Raw genomic sequence first — 24,040 nt, forward strand, 5'->3', positions numbered from 1 at the left:
ATGATTGACATAAACAAAGAATCATCCCAGTTCAATTAACTGATAAACGTCTGTTAAGGTAACACACAGGATTTATTAGTAATTATTCTGGCTGAGTTTGTAATTAGCATCGACCGATTCAAAGCAGCGTTCATCGAAATGATGATCAGCCCTTACACCTAGATACCTTAAAAATCATCACCCAGACATGAGTTCCAAACATCAACGACAGAAATGAAGAGCCTAGTAATGACTAGATATGGTCTAAGAGTTATATGGTTGCAACGATATATAGCTACAATACCGAATACGAATTATTTTTTCTGCTTCATCTTGAACGTTACTTACGCCTGTTACCCCTCGTCGACGAACATAGGACGCATACCAAAATTCTCCGCTCAACTCCATCTTGGGTGATCCTTTCCAGTTGCTATTCATTCTTTTGATGTATGCTTCCAATCGCCAACGCAATGTGCTACTTGGTCTTCCTCTTTATTTCGTATTGTACGTGCACATCATTAAATTTACATTACATTGGATCCGATACATTCTGTATAACTTTATGACTGTATGCCTATTATAAACACTACCAGATTCTTTTATCATTATTTTATATAGCTTCATGGAAATAGATATACATGGAAACATTAACTTGCATGATAGGTTCATCTAATATTTTAATTTTGTATAACACTATCTTTCCTGTATATTAATATTATTCTTTCCTGTTTAATACTTTTTATTCTACAAATATAGAAACTAGCATTTTCTTTTATTTGTTTATTTAAACACATACATATTAGTACAAAAGGCACCAGACACATATGCGCCACACTTTGCGTGAGGGCTGTGATACTGCTCGGGTGCCCAAATCGAAGCAGGTAGTTTTCTTAGAGAGCCACACCCAAAGCCTTTGACCTAAAGGTCTAACCCACAAGGCAGTGAAGCATCGTGAGGTGATGCAGTCCCATGGTAGCTGGTGACCAACAATTGGTTCATACGCCATTTGTTCCTTCAGGATACTGGAGCCCATGTGTACCATTAGTTTGGAATCAGGGTTTTCCAACTCCCCTAGATGGACTTTCCGTGTCCACCGACCCAGTTAAAGCGCCAGACATTTGCTTTTCGTCCTCTCAATTTCGTAAACAACAGTAATGCCACTAGAAGGCAATGAGTAGAACTTCCATGGCAGAGGTTATATACGCTAAAGAACACACACATATATGTATATTTACATCGATACAAATACTAATAAATGTAAACAGATATATAATTATTTTTTAAATATGAAAAACCACCTTAAGGTACACAAGTGACTGACTGTTAAACACAACAACATGTATTACTACTTACACCACAATTAAGTATTTAAAAAGAAAAAGAAAAATCCTTCCCGCCCCCCCACCACCACCACCATCCAACACAGATGGGGGCTGGGGTGGGTGGGATAAATAGTAACACTGAGCAAATAAACAAATTATCTAATGATATCAAGATTAAAATTAACCTAAGCATAAAATCATGTTTTTTTTAAAACAAAAAACAAAAAAAAAAGAAATTACATAACAGTAATGATAATGATTGCAAAATCAATTCAGCAGTTTATCCATATAGAAATCATCTGATTGTAGATAATTAAACAAACAAAAGTATTATATTATATCTAGTCATTAAACAGAAAGGAAAGCAGCAGAGAAAGGTATATTCGTTTTTGATAAGTTTAGTACATATGATATATTGAGTCGAATATGATTTCAATAATGAGACTAATAGAGTTCAAACATCAATATAACCAACTATATCATGTATTTTGTATCTTTTTTTTTCTAGGATCAATGTATTTGAAAAAATTCACCAAATTATCCCCCATCCTATCGGATTAAATTTTTTTTTTGTCTTTTTCAGTATCTTTCTTCATTGTAAACAATAATGACGAATGGAGATAAAAGGAGAGAGAAAGAGGGGGGGAAGAATCATTTTTGAGGTAAAAGATTGTTATCGTTAATATGACAAAAGAATAATACTACTTATAATGATAGTAAAGTTATATGGTTATAACAATGTAGGCGTCTCCATCATCATCATCATGATCAAGATGATTTCTATTCAATGTTTAAATCAATAGTTCATTTATTGTTTTGTTTTTTTAAATAAAAAAAGAAGCGCCAGATTTAAATGATTCAATGATCAATAAAAATAATCACCATGTATATAGAATGAATTATGAGCAGTTTATTAAAATAATCAAAATAAACAAATAATGAAATAATCATTCTACGAATCATCATATTGAATCTGATTAGGATACAATGTAAATATATTGAATAAATAGAATAAACGATTTTGTTTGTTATAGGTGAGTGTGTGTGTGTGTGTGTGTGAACAGGCATTAGCTGTCGTACACCGTACACATTTACATTTTTCTTCAATTTTTTTTCTTTTAAGCGTTTACGCTTTTGATTTGATAAGAATGATAGAGTAATTGGGAAAAAAAAGGAATTGGTGAAGTTCAATAACTAGAAAAATGAAAAAAAAATGAATAAAATAAACTAAGTTGAATAACTTGGATCGGTATCATGAGATTCAACAGTCCCCACAGTCCCATTACTAAGAACGGTGATCACACTAAATGATCCATATTAACTAAGAAAACAATATAATTAATCAATATTAACCCTAATAGTCAGTCAGTCAGCACATTTATGCATCGGTCCAAGTTGCCATACCTCGTTAGCACAACAAGATCAACACCGGATTCATAGAAGTAGTTAATTTAGTGGGTGTAGTATATAAAAGATAGGTTGTATATAAGAATATAGTATAGGAAGAAAGACAGATATGAAGCAGTTTTAATCTCAAGGTTTAAGGGAAGATAAAGAGTGTAAACACCTACACCATTGTGATCGATTCTGAGCCATGTAACCTAGAGTCTCCAACCATTGGTTACGATAGTCACACGGACCCCAAACAAGTAGTCTGCATCTAACAATATGGTTCTGACTAGAAGTTAGTGACTGCTGCCTTGGCGTGGTGGTCGTGCTTGTCTATCGTGCTAAACCAATCGAGCTATGCTGGTTGGAACAATCGTTCCTCAACGTCCTGCCATGCCAGGCAGCAGCAAACCCAAGGCCCGGAGGCGAAGTCGTACTCCTGACTGTGCAGAGGTATGACGGCAGTAAGGTGTTTCCTTCAGACAACCAGCATAACAGCGATGCTGCCTTCCCACAACGAGGGGTGGGGTTAGAAAAGGTTGACCCTAAAAATGCACACCTCGCCTTATCCCATGGATATCCGTTTCCAGCGGTAAGGTCCCAACAAGTACGGAGCTAACACAAAAACTACCCACAAAAAGGTCGTGTGAGACCGACCTCAATCAGTTGTCCCTTGGGCACTGCGGTCACGCTCTCAGGTCACTAAGACCACTTCTAACCCAATTTCCTTTCCAGGTACCTCTAGAAGAATTAACCCTAATAATAATAATAATAATAATAATAATAATAATAACAATGATAATAATAATAATAGTGAAAACTTTTGTTTTACTGCTTCAGAGATGTTCGTGATTATTTATCAACTATGTAAGTCAGTCAGATAGTCATATTGATTATTGCCTTATTAACACATATATACTTAAACTCATTAATATTGATAAAAGGAAGCATCATGTATATATGCCTCATATAAGTCACTTGGTTTGTGTGTGGGCTGGGCATATCTCCCGGGCGCTCAAACCGAAGCAGATGGTTCTTTAGGGGGGCTAATCCCGAGCCTACGACCTAGAGGTCTGATCCACAAAGTAGTGGAGATGCAATTCCATGGTAGCCGACGCCATTTGTTCCCTCAGGATACTGGAGTCCATGTGTACAACTGGTTTGGAACCAGGGTTTTCTAACTCCCCTAGGTGTTGAACCAATTAAAATTTTGTATAAGACTAAATAATTTACTATAACAGGGAATATGATGAATGACAATTACATGATATTGATGAGTTCTATAAAATAACCAAATGATCAAGCAAATTGTAAAAAAATCTCACGAAAGAACCGCTATAATGAAACATAAGTATACATACCCATACGTAGATTAAATAGATGGACGAATGAATGAAAATTTGGAATTAGAACGTAATGCCAACACTTAATAACCTAAAGACTAAATAGACGACACACACATTAGTTCAGTGTAAACCAGACGTGATCTCAGCAAAATAGATGGCTACTACTACAAGAAGAAACAATATTACCCACCCGACGAGGCTGACAGTTGACAAGGCTACATAAAATATGTACCAACAGCCTCAATTGGTGAAGATTCACTACCTAAACAATCGACTTGCCATCCTCACTCAGCACCTTGTGTTTAAACTCGGTGGTTACAAAATATGCAAACGATGCGCTGAAGACACATCTCTAATCCAATACTAGTGACATAAAATATCCTATGGAAAATATGAAGCGTGGATGGATCTGAACAGCTGTGATCTATTCTAATCAATATCGTTCACAATTTTCAACCATTAGTCGTGATTGGGGTTCTGATCGTAAACCAATCGTAAGCATTAACTATCATACCTAACAGGTTAACAGATAATTTCATGGATCGACGCCAATTTTTTTTTAAATTTAGCTACTCCATCCCAAGTTTTCTTTAATGATGCCTACCTTAGTTCCAAAACCGTTAAAATACGCGACCCTTCCATGCCTTTGGAGGAAGTAATATAATTTCCGGAATGCGGAAAATGATTACAAAAGCCTTAAAATGTAGTACAACAAAAAACAACATTAAAAACAACTTACACCTAGAACAATCATTACTAACATCAAATTCTAATTGAAATCATCACCATAGACCTTTTAACCTCATCTTACATATGAATAAACACTAACCTTTAATCGGAATCAAATGAGTCATCCTGTTCTTCATCAGATTCACATATAGCACTATTATTATTACTAGAATAATGTGAACTCTCCAAAGTAGATTTGAGACCATTTTTATCCGGCGATAATGGAGTGATTTCTTTCAATAAAAATAAACAATGAAAATCAATAAACGCGAGAGTTTTGGTAATGGAACGATACTGTTACCTTCAATTTTTTTTTTTAAAAAAAAAGGAGCTATCATCTAGGTTAGATTTCAGAAAAAGTTAATTTGTAAGTTATAACATAACAAGTTATGAAATGAAAAAAAGCCTACTGAATAACAATTCCGGTAATTTAAATACTTCAGAAGGGGTTTTGTGGAGAATTTAGTATTTTCATAGTTAAAATCATGAGTCAATTGAAGCTAGACAACCAGGGAAAACCTGAAAGCACTGGAAGGCCGTTCCGTCCTATTATGGGACTCCTCAGCAGTGCGCATCCACCATCCCGCCTCACGAGATTCGAACCCAGGACCTACCAGTCCCGCGCCAGAGCACTTAACCGATAGACCACTGGGCCGGCATCCAACGATGTTAATGTCTAACTTCAACCAATCCACGAAATCTGAGCAACCGTTCACCAATTGTCTTCAGCGAGTTGATATCTCTACAACAGACTTGGTAGAACTCCACTGATCACTGCTTCCCACCAGAACTCAAGGAAATATCTCTTGAAGTCAGTCACTGCTGAGGAGACCCATAATAGGACGAAACGGCCGTCCAGTGCTTTCAGGTTTTCCATGGTGGTCTAGCTTCAATTGACTGATGATTTGAGCTATAAAAATTTAAATACGGACAGGAAACTTGATAGTTCTCTGTTTAATTTTGAACTAACTCATGTACTGAAGAATCGATCATACCTATAGTGTAAACACTATGAATAAGTGGCTCTAAGGTATACAATTCAGTAAACAAATCTATAAACATTTATAATCATATTGTAAATAAGAGTTAAGTTAGAGTGAAAATGTGTATGTGAATCTACGGTATAATACGTCAATATATATCATGCCCTTTGACATCTTTCATAGAATTTGCTACGAATTATATATGTGGATGAAAATTGATTGAGGGAGCTGGAAAGGTCTAAATGTTATGCAGAAACCATGAAAATATGTATATATATATATATATATATATATATATATATATATATACACTTGACGGAGAAGCTTTGGAGGATGTGGAAACCTTTACATATCTGGGCAGCATCATCGATGAACACGGTGGATCTGATGCAGATGTAAGGGCGAGGATCGGCAAAGCAAGAGCAGCATACTTACAACTGAAAAACATCTGGAGCTCAAAACAATTGTCAACCAACACCAAGGTTAGAATTTTCAATACAAATGTCAAGACAGTTCTATTGTATGGGGCGGAGACGTGGAGAACTACGAAAGCCATTATCCAGAAGATACAAGTGTTTATTAACAGTTGCCTACGCAAAATACTTCGGATCCGTTAGCTAGACACTATCAACAACAACCTACTGTGGGAGACAACAAACCAGATTTCATTGGAGGAAGAAATCAGGAAGAAGAGCTGGAAGTGGATAGGACACACATGGAGGAAGTCACCCGACTGTGTCACAAGACAAGCACTCACATGGAATCCTGAAGGCTGAAGGGGAAGAGGAAGACCAAAGAACACATTACTCTGAGAAATGGAGACGTACATGAGAACAATGAACAAAAATTGGATAGAATATATATATATATATATATATATATATATATATATATATAGAGAGAGAGAGAGAGAGAGACATTACAATCTATGTAAGTATAAATTACCATTTCTAGTACGTCGACGAAGTCCACACGGTAAAGCATCCAAATCGGAAAAACTATCTTTTGGTGAATCACCATGAGATACAGTTGATTCATGAGGCATAAGCATAGCTGGTGCACGAAACATATAACATAAAGGATAGTAGATTAGATTGATACAAGAGAAAGAATATAAATCGGCATAACGTAACACTTGAGATGAGAAGAATGTATGACGAGAACCTGAAATACAATAAAAATCAAACGTAATAATAACAATAATATAACAGAGAGAAAAGGAAACCTATAAATAATCAATAGTTTTAGTGTACATTGTGTTTTCATATGCCAATGATCTAAACGTTAATTTCCATTATAAGGTAAGACATTCAAATGACTAATCAAAGTACTTAACATGACAATTACCTAACGTATGTATCAACAAGACACTTAATGTCAAATCACCTAGACTAATGGCCACAATCCTTTTTAATTCGTGAAATTCTATCACTACTAAAGAACTGTACAAATACGACATTGGCTGCTAATTAGGGATCAATCAATCATAATGAAACATAATTATGATAATCTAAAATCCTTTACAATTATGCATGGTAAACTATCAAATAAATAATAATCATGCTTAATATATTTTCAGGTAAGATTTTTAAGCCGACTAGTTGCACGTTTTGGGATCAAGAAGTAAGCAATGCTTGAGGTTAGGAATAGAGTTCTTGATAAAGGTGGGAAATCGATTGATGAGTTAGTGAATCTTCGTCAACTGAGGTGGTTGCGAAATGTGTTACGTATGCCCAACTACCGTCTACCTTGACGAGTGATACTTTCTAGTGAAAGAATAAGGTGGGAAAAAAGTTAGAAGCGGCCAAACTGAAACATGGCATCAGTACATGAAGTCACTGAAAATTGGATTGTGCTAAGCTAATAGGTGTAGACTAGTTGGTTGTGGTTCGCGCGATTAACATAACCAACGCTTAGAGACTTTGAATGATATGGGTCAAAATAGTTTGGCGTGGCACAGGTTCATCTATTCTTTGTCTTTCCCAGGATTTTGAGATTTTAAATTGCTCATAACTTTATATATATAACACAGTGAAGTAAATTTGGAAAGAGAAAAAGGATAAGGACATGAAGAATTTAGAAGATTAGAATTTAGTAGAACACAAAGAGTGGATACACCTTCGCCATTACAAACGATTTAGAGTCATGTCATTCAAGGTCTCTAACCATCGATTGCTATCATCTCGCGAATACCAACCAGATAGTCTACACCTACCAGAATGGCTCAGTCCAATTGTCAGTGACTTCATGGATTTGTGCCACATTTTGGTCTGGCCGCCCCTAGCTTTCTTCCAACCTACTCCTACACCATGAAACATTGCACGTCGGGGCAGTCGGTGGTTGGACATACGTAACACGTGTCCCAGCCATCTCACCTGATGAAGTTTCAATACTTCATCAATCGATTTGCCACCCTTTCCTAGTACATGTTTCCAAACGACTGCATTACTTACTCGGTGGTCCCAGGATATATAAGAAATGCTTCGAAGACACCTATGATCGAATACTAGTAGCCTACGAATATATATATATATATTAAACGAGTTAGTGCATATACTTTGTTTGTGGTCGACTAATAAAAGCTTTCTGTTTACCGTTGATTTTCTCAGTAAAGTATGTGGTTGGGTTAGGATTAAGAGTGGATTATAATATCCTATTCAAACGACTGCCCAAAACAAATGTGTATGTATATCATGGAGGCTGAAATAAATGCAACATATTTACCAACGAATTAAAATTGAGGTTTAACTCAAGATTATAATACAATCAATTGATAATCTATATGAAATTGAAATGGAACAAAAACAAATATACAAATGTACATTAAATTCATTCTTCAGTCGATGAGGAGACCAGGAATAACTTTCTGTGTACTCGAATCGTTTGCCCTAGCGGTGAGAGGTCATAAAAGGACGTGAGAATGGTTAGTCGTGGAGATAAGAGAGTTATTCGGTGTAGGAAGGATTTGAAATGGACTAACTTGGTCTCGTGTGCAGTTACGGGTATGAGGGCCAATATCACTTCCCGGCTGCCCAAACCGTGGAAGGGTATTTCTTGAGGGACCTGAAAAGGAAGTTGGATTAGTGTTGGTCTTAACGACCTGAGAGCGTGACCGCAGTGCCCAAGGGACAAATGCTTGAGGCCGGTCACGCACGGCCTACTTGTGGGGAATTTTCGACGTGTTAACTCCGTTATTTAAAGGACCTTAGCGCCGGAGACGGAAATCCATGGGATAAGGCGAGGTGTGCATTTTTAGGGTTCAGATTACTTATAGCCTTTTGAACTTCAAGTAGGGTCGGGGGCCTACTTCAATGTTCCATTCAGGTTTTCTGGGAATAGTGGGTAGTTGTGTAGTAGCTGAAGGCCAGCTAAACTGCTCCTTAAAGTGTTCCGCCCATCGTTCTAAACGTTTAGGTTGAGAGCAGATAGGGGTTCCGTCTTTTTCCGAGATTGTCTCACACTTGACTTCTTAATTCCGGTTTCTTTTATTAGTCTGAATATTTGCCTGGTGTTGCCTACAGCCGCTGCCTTTTCCATCTCTTTTGCTTTCGTTGCCCACCACTGCTCACGATTGTTCCTTAGGCTTTTAGTTAACCTAGATCTAATTTGTTTACGCTCTTCGTCGTGTTCAGAGCCTGATGGGATGAGTTTACGCGAATCCATCAGTGAAATAGACTTAGAAGTAGAAAAGAGTTTATAAATAGACAATAGAGTAAGCCAGGAGTAGAAAAGCTTAGTTTATAGAAATGATTTGTACAAATACAGGTTAAATAGTCAATCAGGATTACTAGTTCAAAAATGGTCCACTAGTTAAAGTTAGTCACTGAATAACAAAGTAATATGGACTGTCTTTACTCTTTGAGATGTATTGTAAATTTGCTTTTGTATGTGTACACATAGGCAGTAATGATATCCAGTTGGAAATTTGTGGTTCTTGATTTGCTTAACTTCACCATCATCGTTATCATCATTACATAATTCACAGGTAATCACTGTAAGACAATGTTTTTAAAATTACATAATACCTATTGCAATCGGTTTGACAAACATCACCTAATGTATATGATGGCTACAGTTCTAACAAGAATGCTGGTTGTTCAAATAACTAATACGACAGACATTTTTAAGAAGAAAAGAATACTGATTTCAAAACTAACCGTTTCTGAAAATACTTCCCAATGCACCATAAGACTCTTCCATTTGTTGAGCTACAGCCTTGACATATATATATTCAATAAAACGGGATGAACAAAAGAGAAACATTTACAAAACATATACAATTAATATGTAATATTAAAGAAGGTTTGAGATTTTAGTAATTTTATAGTTGAAATCATGAGTCAATTCAAGCTAGGCTACCATGGAAAACCTGGAAGCACTGGACGGCCGTTTCGTTCTAGTGTTGGGTTCCTCAGCAGTGCGCGCCCACGACATTAACACCGTTGGATGCCAGCTCAGGTCCTGGGTTCGAATCTCACCAGGCCAGGTCGTGAATGCGCACTGCAGAGGAGTCCCACAATAGGACGAAACGGCCGTCCAGTGCTTCCAAGTTTTCCATGGTAATCTAGCTTCAATTGACTCATGATTTCAACTATAATATGTAATACACATACTATCAGTGATTGTTGATTATTTAAATAAAACATGTAGAAATGTTCCACAACATTGGCCAATCTCTTAATTGAAACAATAATTGTCATTAAATGATGTTTATTATTATTACTATTATTATCATTAATAATGGCTTTACTCAATATTATATTGTGGTACAATATAGAATTCGCAGCGTGAGGTATTTCAACAAGTTTTTCTTTTACCAAAAAACAAGAAATGAGAGAAAAATTTGAGTCTGTACAACTTATCAAATTTGAGACATGCTTAAGAATACAGGTTATTGACTAGGTTAACTCTAACAATCTGTTCGCCACATAGTATATTTGCTAGGTAAGGTACTACAGAACTTTTATAGATTTACTTGCGTGTATGGATTTTAATGTATTTACATCTCGTTCTACCAGAAGATATACAAAGAGAAAGATATAAATGAAGTGGATGGTTAGTATCTGATAAGAGAACATCTACCAGGAGTTTGCGAGACTTAAAGTGTCTAAAAGTGATAAGTAACATGATACCGATAAATCAAGTTGGTAGTAGTACAAATACATGTTATTTAATTATCATTTCTGGTATGGCAACTCGAACTGATGTACGTACGTACGTACGAAGTTCTACGTTGTGACTGATTGACTGACTGAATTATCATTTCTAGAATTGGATGGTTTGACCTAATTTGTTTTTTTTTCTTTATTTTTTCTGGATCGACATACAGCTGATAAATCGTAAACACAACGAAACTCACATGACAGATTATTCATAGTTCATTTTTGACCTTCATTCTAATGTTTAACAAACTTATGAACAAATATGGTCATTGATGTGTCATCATAACAATAGTAATAATAATAATAATAATAAATAATAGTAAACCTTGACTGTTTGTCATTCATCAGTCACGTATGATAATGATGATAATCACTGAGGAAATAAAAATTGATAGTTGAAAGCATGAGTCAATAGAAGCTAGACCATCATGGAAAACCTGGAAGCACTGGACGGCCGTTTCGTCCTATTGTGGGGGACTCCTCAGCAGTGCACCGTCCAGTGCTTCCAAGTTTTCTTTGGTGATCTACCTTCAATTGACTCATGCTTTCAACTATGAAAATACTAAATCTCCACAAAATTCCTTCTGAAAACTAATCGAAATCATTCTAATATTGTCCATTTTTTCTATTTCATTGAATCGAACTCCGTATGGATTATTTTCTTTCAAATAATCATGTGTGCTATTTACAATGTGAAAATAAATCCAAATCCATTTCTCTTCAATTATTCAATAGGAAACCAATATGTACTAACATAATAAAAATAAAATCTGCGATGAGTATTTAACTCACACCCAACACAGTTAAACTCCAATAGTTCATGACTATAGCTTCTTAATATAAATCCACAGGCTTTCTTTTGAAGCTAGTCACTAGTGAGCACATGAAAATTATCATTATAGGGGTTGTGGAAATTATTTGATATTATTAAGATCCAGAACCAAATTAAGTTACAAAAATATTGAAAACCTGAAAGCATTTAACAGCTGTTTCACCCTAGCATAGAACTTTACAAAGACAGATAACCATAAAAACAATTGTGAAATAAGTGAAGTTGAAGTTAGACATTAACACCGTTGGATGCCAACTCAGTGGTCTATCGGTTAAATGCTCTGGCAGGAGACTGTTAGGTCCTGGGTTCGAATCTCACTCGCAAGGCGGGATCGTGGATGCGCACTGCCGAGGAGTCCCATAATAGGACGAAACGGCCTTCCAGTGCTTCCAGGTTTTCCATGGTAGTCTAGCTTCAATTGACTCACGCTTTCAACTATGAAAATAAGTGAAAAGTTCACTTCTACATGAAATAAATGCTAGAAATATTGTCCCTAATGAAAAATTGAAACTCTGCGATCCAACCATTTAAGCTCATAGAACTTATTAATATCATGAAAATATATTTACCAAACATTTACTTACCCGAATTTTTCTCTGTAAATCTCCAACATCCGGTCTTATATTCGATGAGATATTCAAATCACTAATGAAATATTCAATAAAGTAGAATGAAATGAAAGTTATGCAATGAGAAAGAAAACATGTCTTATTATTATCGATATAAAGCAACAATAACAAAAAAACAAAACAAGAACTATGATCCATTGCTTCCAGGTTTTCGATGGTGGTCTAGCTTCAATTGATTCATGATTTCAACCTTGAAAAATACTGAAATCTCCACAAATCCCCTTCTGATTATGATCCATTTGTTTATTTGTGAAATAATATTGGAAAATCTTCTAGGTCAGTCATCATTGTTAACTGATACTGTTTATTTTTTGAAAAAAGGATGAGATTAGAGTGTTTGTAGTGAGGTGGAGTGTAATAAGGAAGTGAAGCAACATCTTCGTTTTCCCTAATACATAAAACATAATTTATTTGGTAAATAAACAAAAGATGAAATCGGTTAACCCAAATAGTAGTCCACCAAGTCAATATATGAAAATAATATTCACAGACAGCATAAGAACTTAGATCAAGGAAAACTTTTAAAAGTTAATATTCCATATAGAGATGTAAAATGATGAGATCGATTCTAATGCTAGAAGCTTGTGAAACTTATTTACTTTGAATTGAGGATGTGTCTTGAAAATTCCCGCTTCCTACTAATGTTGTCTTTAAATAATTGTTGATTTCTAATGGCTATACTATGTAATACTTAAGTTTAACAATGTGTTCAAACATAGGGATGATAAGTTACTCAGTGTCACCATTGCAAGAAATCTTCATCAGTGCATACGATATAATTTACGAATGTCATCCTAGTGGATTCCATAGAATGTATTATTTGCCTGAATGGTGAAATTGGGCAGAAAATGTGGAGAAATAGTCAATTTATAAAATGGCATTGTGATGTAAAAGATAGTTACATAGGGCTATCATCTATTTCTTGGTCGGAATTCACAAATTACGGCAGTCAGGGGATTTAACACGTTATCAGACATGGTTCACGATAGAAGTTATTGACTGTCATGACATAGATTCCCATTACTTACTTCTGGTTAGCATGTTTTTTAGCAAGGTTGTTTTCTACGGGATGGGGTTGCCGACACCATGCCCAACCCTCCTGCTGTTTTACCCTTGCCTGAGATCGGCAGTAGCCCTAGAAGAGCTACAGGCGGAGTTATAGATTCCCATTACATTAAGTAAAATTAACTTTATTGTCTAGACAAAATCACCTTTGATGATTTTTCATAAAAACATCTTTCAAAAAAGAAAATTATTATTCTTATTGATTTATGATTGATTACATAAGGTTTCCTTTTACATTTTTTTGCTACGGTACTATTGTTTCATTTTGCATGGTTCATTCATTTCTGATCCTTTTTATTGTACTAAAAAATGTTTACAGTTTAACAGTAAACGTTTCCATGAATACCAATAAGTCCTAGAAGATATTCAAAACTTACTTATTATTATGATGATTACTGAGACTTGGTAAAAACACATTCAACATTACAAACTCATTGTTGAGTAATAAAAACATCCTTATTTAAAATATATATCACTATTTCAATTAAGCTTAAGTTATCAAGAGATTGCTAACATTTTGATTTAGAATAGATGGGATGGGGCTATCAGTGGAATCCAGAAGACACGTTTCATTCTATTTGAGAATCATCAGCTGGATGTAACTACATCCTAGAGTTGGTATTCAGTCTAGGACTCAAACTTGGCATCGTTCTCTACAAATGCCATCGCGTTATCCATTTGGCTGCTGAGTCTAGATAGCCACTTATGTTTCCGTTTGGGTGCCCGAGTAGTATCATATCCCTCACACAAATCAAATGATTTGTGTGGTGCATATGTATTTGGTGCCTCTGTACCAATGTTTATGTGTTTAAATAAATAAATAAGACACTCACTTGTCTAACGGGTATAATGTGTTAGGATGCAAGTGAAAACCAAGGTTTATTGAACAACTGATTTTTCATTGTATGAATTTAAACTGATAAAGAGTTTCAAGCATTAATTAGTGTATGTTCAGCAATCCCTTGAACAGTAGTTTGAGCAAGCATATATTAACACTGACTAGCTTTTTTAGTACTGTTGAGCAGCCTTAAACTATGATCAAAAAGCTAATTAGTGTTTCCTTGTTTTCAATAGTTCTTTCCAGTTGTTCATGATGGAGGCTGAATTTTCGTGGTCATTACGCTATTTATACAAAGTAAAGTTTCCATCAAGAATAGATATCAGTTGCGGGCTCATTAAACTCAAGAATCCTTAGTACCTTTGTCTCATCTCAGTTCAGAACATCATAGTAAGTTTACTATACTTAGTATGTGGCTAGTAGTGAAATCCAGGATATCCGTTTCTCCCTATTTGAGACTTGTCAGCTCGGTGCACTTGCATAAAGTAGTGAGGTATTAAAAGTTACAGGGACTGGATTCAAGTTTCAGTGTGAACATTAACAATAGGATGCAGATACGTCTAACAGACAAATACGAAACAAGACGAACGCACATCGTGGATTCCACCATCAGCTAATTAGCTATATGGCAACAGAGTTTGATAAATTGTAGTCATGAATATCAACAAGAAACTAAAAACCCTTACTCATACCTTTATAAAAGTTGGTACACTGGACCAATCAGAAAACGGCAAAATGACAATGCATATGATCAAGGAATGATTTTGGCTTGTAGTGAATTAAACATAAATCACAAATTCGCTTCATTTCACAAGGGAAATCATATAAACATCAACGAGTGCACAGTTGTTTCTTGATCCGGTAACCAATAAAATTCCTTCTCATTCTCAGTCTTTTAACTTACGGACGTCACATTAGGGTATAAGAAGTATGTGTACCAGTATCAGCTCTCAGACACCACGTGTCATATAACAGTAATATACAACGATAACTTCATATCAGAATTAGTGGAAGTTGAAAAAAATTTGACCAGTTGAGAATACGTACCGGAATGTATCGCGTGCTCACCGGGAAAAATCTCATAGATTCGATCCTGTATGAAGTCTATGTTGTACACAATGCTAAGAAAATTTTATTAAACGAGTACAACCAATTAATACAATAGGGTTCTTCTTGATTTTTACAAATAAGGTTTATTCTAAATTCATTTAGTATTGTTTGTTTGAATCTTCCCATTGATTTTTAGTACTGCAACTGGTCAGTCTCTAATTGGCATATGTGCATACTGTGCATATTGCCTCAATATAGCCTTAATTCACAAGCATTGTAAGCAAAGATGGATAGTGGCTAGCAGGACTCAGTTGGCCGAGTGGATAATGTGATGGCGTTTGAAGCGAAAGGTAATGGGTTCGAGTCCCACAGTGATTATCACCTCTGAGATGCAGGTACATCCAGCTGACGAGTCTCAAATAGGACGAAGTGGCGCGCGTCCTGGATTCCACTGCTAGCCACTATCAATCTTTGCTTAACAAGTTTTATTCTGTTTGTTTGCTTGATTTTTAGTTTCATCAGAAAGAAAAAAATAATCACAAGTGAATTAACTAACCGATAGACTGTTTCTAAATTATTATCAATTTTTTGTAATTCATCAAATAATGATTTTTTCTTTTTCCAAACATAAATTTCATTTGCTAATTCTGGTATAATTAAATATGTTCTCCAACCGACAGTTTTTTTCGATTTTAATATATCACCATAAACATGATCACCAACATATAAAACATCTTTACCACGAGCACCAATTAGATTAGAAAAAACTTCACATGATCCTGAAACAATATGGAAATAATAATAATAATATTAAAAAGTAGTGTAACAATATATTCAGTCAGTCAGTCACAACGTAGAACTTCATACGTACGTACGTACATCAGTTCGAGTTGTCATACCTCATTAACACAGAGATACAGTTGTCCATTCAAATCCCATAGTGGTAGAAGTAGTAAGACTATAAGCATTAATGTGAAAGATTAGGGTTTGAAGATGTTATTGAAGGAGTATAATCCAGTAAAACAAAATTGGGAAAGAGAAAAAAGATAGAAACACGAAGAATTCAGAAGATTAGAATTTGGTTGAACATAAAGAGTGGATACACCTTCGCCCTTGCAAACGATTTTGAGCCATGTCATTCAAGGTCTCTAACTATCGATTGCTCTCATCTCACGAATCCCAACAATATATTAATATTGAATAGTAAATATGCACTTTTAAGAAAAGAGCCCCTAGTGAAATACGTAGTATTTTTTGGCTTGTAACACGTTACATAACAAAATGAAACAGATTCTAATTTAACAAATGTGATTGCCATAAAAAGAGTCATGATAAAGTGATAAAAACTCGAAAGAACCTCTTTTATGTAATTTTATGATAGTAGAATGAAAAAATGAATAAATGTTGTATTACTGACACACAGTTTGCATTATGTATTGACCTTAGTTAAACAACCACTGAGAATCAGAAAACACTAGATAGTTGCTTTACACCAGAATGAGACAAGTCCTCAACAATGAGCAAGAACAACTCCTTTACTAGGGCTAGAGCTCAGAAATTCCGGGGGTCTTATGACGAGCAATAAAGCTCTATTGACTGGTATCTGATAGTTTATGTTTAAATTCAATCAATTCATTATATTGCGCGATCATTTTCAAATGTCCTTATTAGTAGGTAACTATCTGATACTCGACATGATTGAATGTTACTGGTCATTACCTCTGCTGAAATCTTTGGCTTATTATGGATTTTAACAGTTGAATTCACGAGTAGATCTAAGCTAGACTATTAATTATTATTATTAGCTTTATGCAATATTATATTTTTGGTACAATATAGAATTCTCAGCACAAAGTACTTCAACAAGTTTCCGTTTCTTACTTCTTCGTCCTTCCTGACGATAAATATTGAGTGATCGCCAGTTAGAAGTTAGCAGCCCAGTCAATCGACATCTGGATAATGTACATTCTCGCTGCATATTGACAGCAACCACAATATATCTGATTAGGCCTTCTGTAACCTTTACAGCAAAAGGTTTTACAATTTTCAGAAACGCACGAATTTAAATAACTTGTTGAAATATCTAGATGACAGGAACAGGTAGCCCAGATGTTTAAAGAGGCCGCCAGTCGTTATAACGACTAGAAACATCAGACGGCCGTTTCGTCCCAGTATGGGATACCTAAGTAGTGCTCACCCACGATTCCACACGCGGGGCTCGAACCCAGGACCTTCGGTCTCACGCGTGAACGCTTAACCTCTATACAACTGAGCACTGCCGAGGAGTCCCATATTAGGACGAAATGGCCGTTCAGTGCATTTCGGTTTTCAATGGTGTTCTAGCTTGGATCTACTTGTAAATTTAACTGAAAATACTACAATCTCCACAAATCCTCATACTATTACGAATTTAAACACAAGTAGTACAGAAAGCAATAAATCTCAAAATGTCAGCCACATTTAAATGGTTTTATGCATTCTCATGTTAGTTTAAATGTAGAAAAATTTAAGAAAAGTCAAGTTGATTATTGAGTATATCGTTTCACTATGAAATAGATCAACGAGGTCAAGAACCCATTTGAGATCACTATAGAAATAAATGTAACTTCGGTTCTAATTATTGTGAATCAAACCTATCGTAAAAAGTTAAATACATTATCATCATAAACCAACTAAACGTAGATAAATGGAGTATATTTCAAAAATCAGGATTTTAAAAAAGAACTAAAGAAATACTGACCGTGTTCTAAGATACATTAAGCATAGCAAAAGTTAGAAGTACTAGTTCCTTGGCAGACGGTTCGAATTTAAATGTCCTGCGGAGGGGGGAGGGAGAGAAGTATTCTATTTTCCATCAAGTGGTTGAATGATAATTCTTTCCAAAAATTAATTAGATACACAAATGTACACCAGAATTTCATTATCTGTAAACTGTTCAATACAAACATCTAATAGATGTAAAGTCAGCCAGTCAGTCAGCCTCAACGTAGGACCAGGCACATTTATGCATCGGTCCAAGTTGCCATACCTCGTTAGCACAACAAGATCAACACCGGATTCATAGAAGTAGTTAATTTAGTGGTGATAGTATATAAAAGATAGGTTGTATATAAGGATATAGTATAGGAAGGAAGAACGTTATGAAGCAATTTTAATCTTAAGGTTTAAGGGAAGATAAAGAGTGTATACACCTACACCATTGTGATCGATTCTGAGCCATGTCACCTAGAGTCTCCAACCATTGGTTACGATAGTCACGTGGATCCCAACCAAGTAGTCTGCATCTACCAACATGGCTCAGACTAGAAGTTAGTGACTTCAATGACTGATGCCACGTTCTGGTTTGGCCGCCCCTAACTTTCTTCCAACCATCCCCTACACTACTCATCATAGCGCGTCGCGATAATCGGAGTTCAGGCATACGTAACACGTATAGTAACAAGTCAATACTTTGCATCTATGCAAAGTATTGACTTGTTACTATACAATATTAATGTCAGTTTTTATTCGTTTCTAATAGATAACAAGAGTTCACTATGAGTCTGTTTTCTTTTTTTCATAAAGTTATGTAAAGGGAAAATAATTGAGAAAATTACTGTACGTATACTTTATCTGTAGTTAGTATCTACAATGCATAAACATTATGATGAATCATGAGATCTGAACACTGCCGAGCAATTTATAGAACAAATAGGTACATTTAGTCGAAGCAGTTACCTATCCAAAGATGAAAAAGAACAATTATAACATGAACAACTTAATTCTGCTACAATGTTCTCTTGGTAACTGTTTATGACATTCCAATCTTTTCACAGTATCAACACCCTGAAAATAATTACCCACAAATGTTTTCAAAATTGGATCTTTTTTTAAACAAATACATTTTACAGTATTCAGATAGATTATGGTTCAATAGAGGTTAAACAAATAGGTGATATGGACTAACAATACAATCATTTCGTAACTATAATGTATTCTAACATTAATCTATACTCTTTGATACACTTTGACTAAATAACAGTTAATAATTTTGTCGTCCAGTAGATCAAACAGAATTAGCTATTTTATGGAGTTGAGATCATGAGTCAATTGAAGCTAGACCACCAAGGGGAAAACCTGGAAGTACTGGACGGCCGTTTCGTCCCATTATGGGACTCCTCAGAAGTGCGTATCCACGATCCCGCACTCGTGAGATTTGAACCCAGGACCTACCAGTCTCGCGCCAGAGCACTTAACCGATATACCACTAAGAATTAGTTATTCCTTAATTTTAACCTTGGGATGTTTGAATCACTGGACTGCAAAAAACTATACACATATGGGAAGGAATAAAACTTTCAATTTCGGTCCACAACACATGATATATATACGCATTAAACTAATATAGTCTAAAATTACCTCCGGAATATATTTGACCAGTTTCTAAGGGACCCATATGATGGCCAATACTTGGCTGTCCAGTATCCTTCATAAAATACATTGAGAGAAGGAAATAGTGTTAAGTAAATAAAAAGACAACAATTATTTACAAATAAAAATGACTATTATGTTATGAAGTAATTCAAATAGTACTAGTCATAACAGCTCTTGATAATGTAGTGAACAAGAACACGGGTGGGGACAATCGAATGTATTGTCTCAATCTTGACTGTTGCTTCTGCAAATATCAGTCCATTGTCTCCGATTATAATTTTTCATGCATTTTCATACCAATTGCGTGCTGTTCCCGTTCTCTCCTTATCGATCTTCTACTGAAATACATTCAATACCCGACCACCATCATATACTACTTATGTGGATATCAGTAACCCATACCACAATAATAATTGAAAAGGCAACTTTGTATCTAGTAGACTTTTTAGTCATGCATACAACTTTAATCAATTACTATTTTTTTTTATTTATATAACATTTATTTAATAAACATGAATCCATGTATTCGATTTTGGAGGTATATTACAATTCTATGAGTGATTATATTATTATATGATTGTTTAAATGTAAATAGTTGAAGTCGGTTGTGAACCAGCAACTAAATAGTTAAAATCTGTGGGCTTTAATCAATTAATTATTGTTGAAAGCGTGAGTCAATTGAAGCTAGACCACCATGCAAAACCTAAAAGCACTGGACGGCCGTTTCGTTCTATTGTGGGACTCCTTAGCAGTGCGCATCCACGACCTCGCCTCGCGAGATTCGGACCCAGGATCTCGTGGCATTACTGTTTATGAAATTGAGAGGACAAAAAGCGAATGTTCAGCGCTTTAACCGGGTTGTCGGACACGGTAAGTCCATCTAGGGGAGTTGGAAAACCCTGATTCCAAACCAATGGTACGCATGGGCTCCAGTATCCTGAGGGAACAAATGGCGTATGAATCAATCGTTGGTCACCTGCTACCATGAGACTGCATCTCCTTGCGATGCTCCACTGCCTTTTGAATCAGTCCTTTAGGTCAAAGGATCCGGGTATGGCCTTCTAAGAAAACCACCTGCTTCGGTTTTGGGCACCTGGGCAGTATCACAGCCCTCACACAAATCAAATGAGATTTGTGTGGCGCATATATATCTGGTGCCCCTTTATACCAATATTTATGTGTTTAAATAAAATAAAATAAATTAGATGATATTTTTGTTCGGTTTTCATTTAAATGATCCAGTTGTATCTGTAATATACATACCTTTCTTGTTAAAGACAATTTAATGTACTTATATTATTAAGAACTGTAAGTGATCAACCATATTTCATAAAAAGTACATGTGTTCTAGACTATCAAATACATTCTTTACAATCATTATATGATTTTTATATATAGTTGAAATTATGAGTAAGTTGAAGCTAGACCACCATGGAAAACCTAGAAGCACTGGACGGTCGTTTCGTCCTATTGTGGAACTCAAATTGGGACACAAACTAATATGTGAGTTCAAAATAGGGAAATCTAAACATTAAAAGATAAACATAACACTCGACTACATTGAATTTCAACTATGTTCCAAATTTATCCCACTGGATTATACTCCTTCAATAACATCTTCAAACCCTAATCTTTCACAATAACGCTTATACTCCTACTACTTCTACCACTATGGGATTTGAATCGACAACTACATCTCTGTGTTAATGTGGTATGGTAACTCGAACTGATGTACGTACGTACGTATGAAGTTCTACGTTGTGACTAACTGACATATCTAAACTTGACATTGAATCTTTGTATAAGACAATTAATATGGCAGTGAAATAATAGGTTGATTAGTTAATCGTTAAACAATATATCAATCATTAGAAGCAAATATGGATGGTGGCTAGCAGTGGAAACCATGAAGTGGGTTTCTTCTTATTTAGGACACATCAGCTGGATGTATATCTTTGCTTATAATACTTGTAACTTAAGGGAACATCGAGTCAGTCGGAACAGGATGTAAATATGTCAATAACAGATTGATCAAGTACAGTCCTAAATATCAATGAGATTTAAACAAACAATACAAAATGAATATACATATATATCAATCATTTTAAATAAACTCTGTATACTAAAAATATGGATAAAACTGATGAAATAATAGGAGGACAAATAATTTAAACAAACCTAAAAACATCTTTTATATGATACATACAAAATTCTAATGAATACATGAATTGATTTTGTTACAAAATAATAATCAACACATACAATTTATAATAACTAATAGTCAGTCAGTCAGTCACAACATACAACTTCGTACGTACGTACGTACGTACGTACATCAGTTCGAGTTGTCATACCACATTAGCACAGAGACACAGTTGTCCATTCAAATCCCATAGTGGTAGAAGTAGTAAGACTATAAGCATTAATGTGAAAGATTGGGGTTTGAAGATATTATTGAAGGAGTATAATCCAGTAAAACAAAATTGGGAAAGAGAAAAAAGATAGAAACATGAAGAATTCAGAAAATTAGACTTGGTTGAACACAAAGAGTGGATGCACCTTCGCCATTGTAAACGATTTTGAGCCATGTCATTCAAGGTCTCTAACCATCGATTGCTGTCATCTCGCGAATCCCAACCAGGTAGTCTACACCTACTAGCATGGCTCAATCCACTTGTCAGTCATTATTATTATTATTATGACTAATATGTATTATATTAAGTTATTGTGTATATAATTCCATTCTATATCATATTAAATGACCGATATGATATATGTACATAGATGACTGATCTTTTTTACAATACTTTACATCACTAACTCCGCTTGTAGCCCCTCCAAGGGCTACTGCCGGTCCCAAGCCCGGGTAAAGGAGGAGGGTTGTGCATTGGGTTAGCGACCCCATCCCGTAGAAAAAGTAACTCACTAAAAAACGCTAAACTTTACATCACTACTACAATATTTATACCGTTCAATTCTTTTGTTATGAATCTTGTACCAAACTCTACGTTCAATATGAATAGTAGATGACTGTCGAACAAAATTTTATAATTAAAAAGAAAACAAACTAGTTCTTTGAATAATTATATAGAATAGATAAAGTGTGTAATGTGAACAGAGAAACAAAGAAGCCATGATAAACAACGTGAGTTATTTTCGGGGACGTTATTTCAATTAATTCAAAGCTTGTGAAATACTAACTTATTTTTGTCCCTGATTTATTCTACAAACTATAAGCTTTTGATTGATCTATGATTCACTAACATACCCTTTTCTGATGGGGTTTTGTGGAGATTTCAGTATTTTCATAGTTGAAATCATGAGTCAATTGAAGCTAGACCATCATGGAAAACCTGGAATCACTGAACGGCCGTTTCGTCCTATTGTGGGAGTCCTCAGCAGTGCGCATCAATGATCCCACCTCGCGAGATTCGAACCCAGGGCCTACCCTTTTCTGTTCCAAATCTATTGTAATTTGAACGGTACCTTCTGCGCCCTGTTTTTCTACTTTAATGCCCAGTTTTGAACATAATTGTATTTCTCTAATTATTTGTGCGCTGTAGTCATGTTGCTCACCTATTAAGTCATGTATCTTTTTGCAATAATCTGATTCTAAATTGGGAATAAGTCAAGTAGTATTTCAGTTGACTCGTCTTCTCTCTCTCGTCCTCATTTGTCAACCAACCAGGTGGTAGAGTGGTTTTCGTCTCTCTACCCAAGGCAGTTAATCTCACTTTGAACTCAAGCATTCTAACCCCAAAGTTAAACTATTTAACCAATCGTTCAAGGACTTAACCTAGATCATTAAAAGTTGTCTTCTGTATATTGTCGGGTAGACAGATGTAAAAATGCGGTTACCAGCGGGATCCAAAAGTCGCAACCTATAGACCACTAAACCGGCATCCAACAGTGTTGATGTCTAACCTAAATCAATCTAAGACATTGCACGATCATCTTCCATTGTCTGCCTCAAACACGATATGGATTAGCTCCACTGACCACAGTTGATGAGTTCCAAACTAGGACGAAATAGCGCTTCAGTGCTTCCAGGTTTTTATTGGTGGTCTAGCTCAGATCGGGTCATAACTTTAATGAAATTCAATAGTCTCTACAACCCTATACTGAAAATCACATTAAAATGTTCGATGACTAAAAACAAATTTTAGTAGTCTTCAATGTATGAAGTTTTATAATTTAACAAAGTGTAATAAATAACATTATAACGTGAATATAACTTAAATAAAATTGTTGTGACAGCCAACTCATCTTCAACACTAAAATGCCATGATTATATCAAGCATTA

The 24,040-nt window shown here is 35.3% G+C and overlaps 1 protein-coding gene and 1 non-coding gene across 2 annotated transcripts in view; one reads left to right on the forward strand and one right to left on the reverse strand.

The window, feature by feature from the left end:
* Positions 1-1,513: 1,513 nt before the first annotated feature.
* The window catches only part of Smp_147840 (putative cytosolic purine 5-nucleotidase), a 40,235-nt gene continuing 17,708 nt past the window's right edge, over positions 1,514-24,040 (reverse strand). Inside the window, exons 11-16 of the mRNA XM_018796362.1 lie at positions 19,723-19,789; positions 15,881-16,103; positions 12,327-12,387; positions 6,694-6,973; positions 4,866-4,998; positions 1,514-2,495 (exon numbers count right to left, since the gene is read on the reverse strand). Of these exons, the coding sequence (XP_018650583.1) occupies positions 4,868-4,998; positions 6,694-6,973; positions 12,327-12,387; positions 15,881-16,103; positions 19,723-19,789 (762 nt within the window). The 3' untranslated portion in view covers positions 1,514-2,495; positions 4,866-4,867. The remainder of the gene's footprint in view (positions 2,496-4,865; positions 4,999-6,693; positions 6,974-12,326; positions 12,388-15,880; positions 16,104-19,722; positions 19,790-24,040) is intronic.
* Positions 15,631-15,702, forward strand: Smp_tRNA_00162_Pseudo_TTG.1.1. Its single transcript has one exon. It is a non-coding gene (tRNA).

The sequence above is a fragment of the Schistosoma mansoni genome, chromosome 2 (genome assembly GCF_000237925.1).
Source record: "Schistosoma mansoni strain Puerto Rico chromosome 2, complete genome".
NCBI classification, from domain to species: Eukaryota; Metazoa; Platyhelminthes; class Trematoda; order Strigeidida; family Schistosomatidae; genus Schistosoma; species Schistosoma mansoni.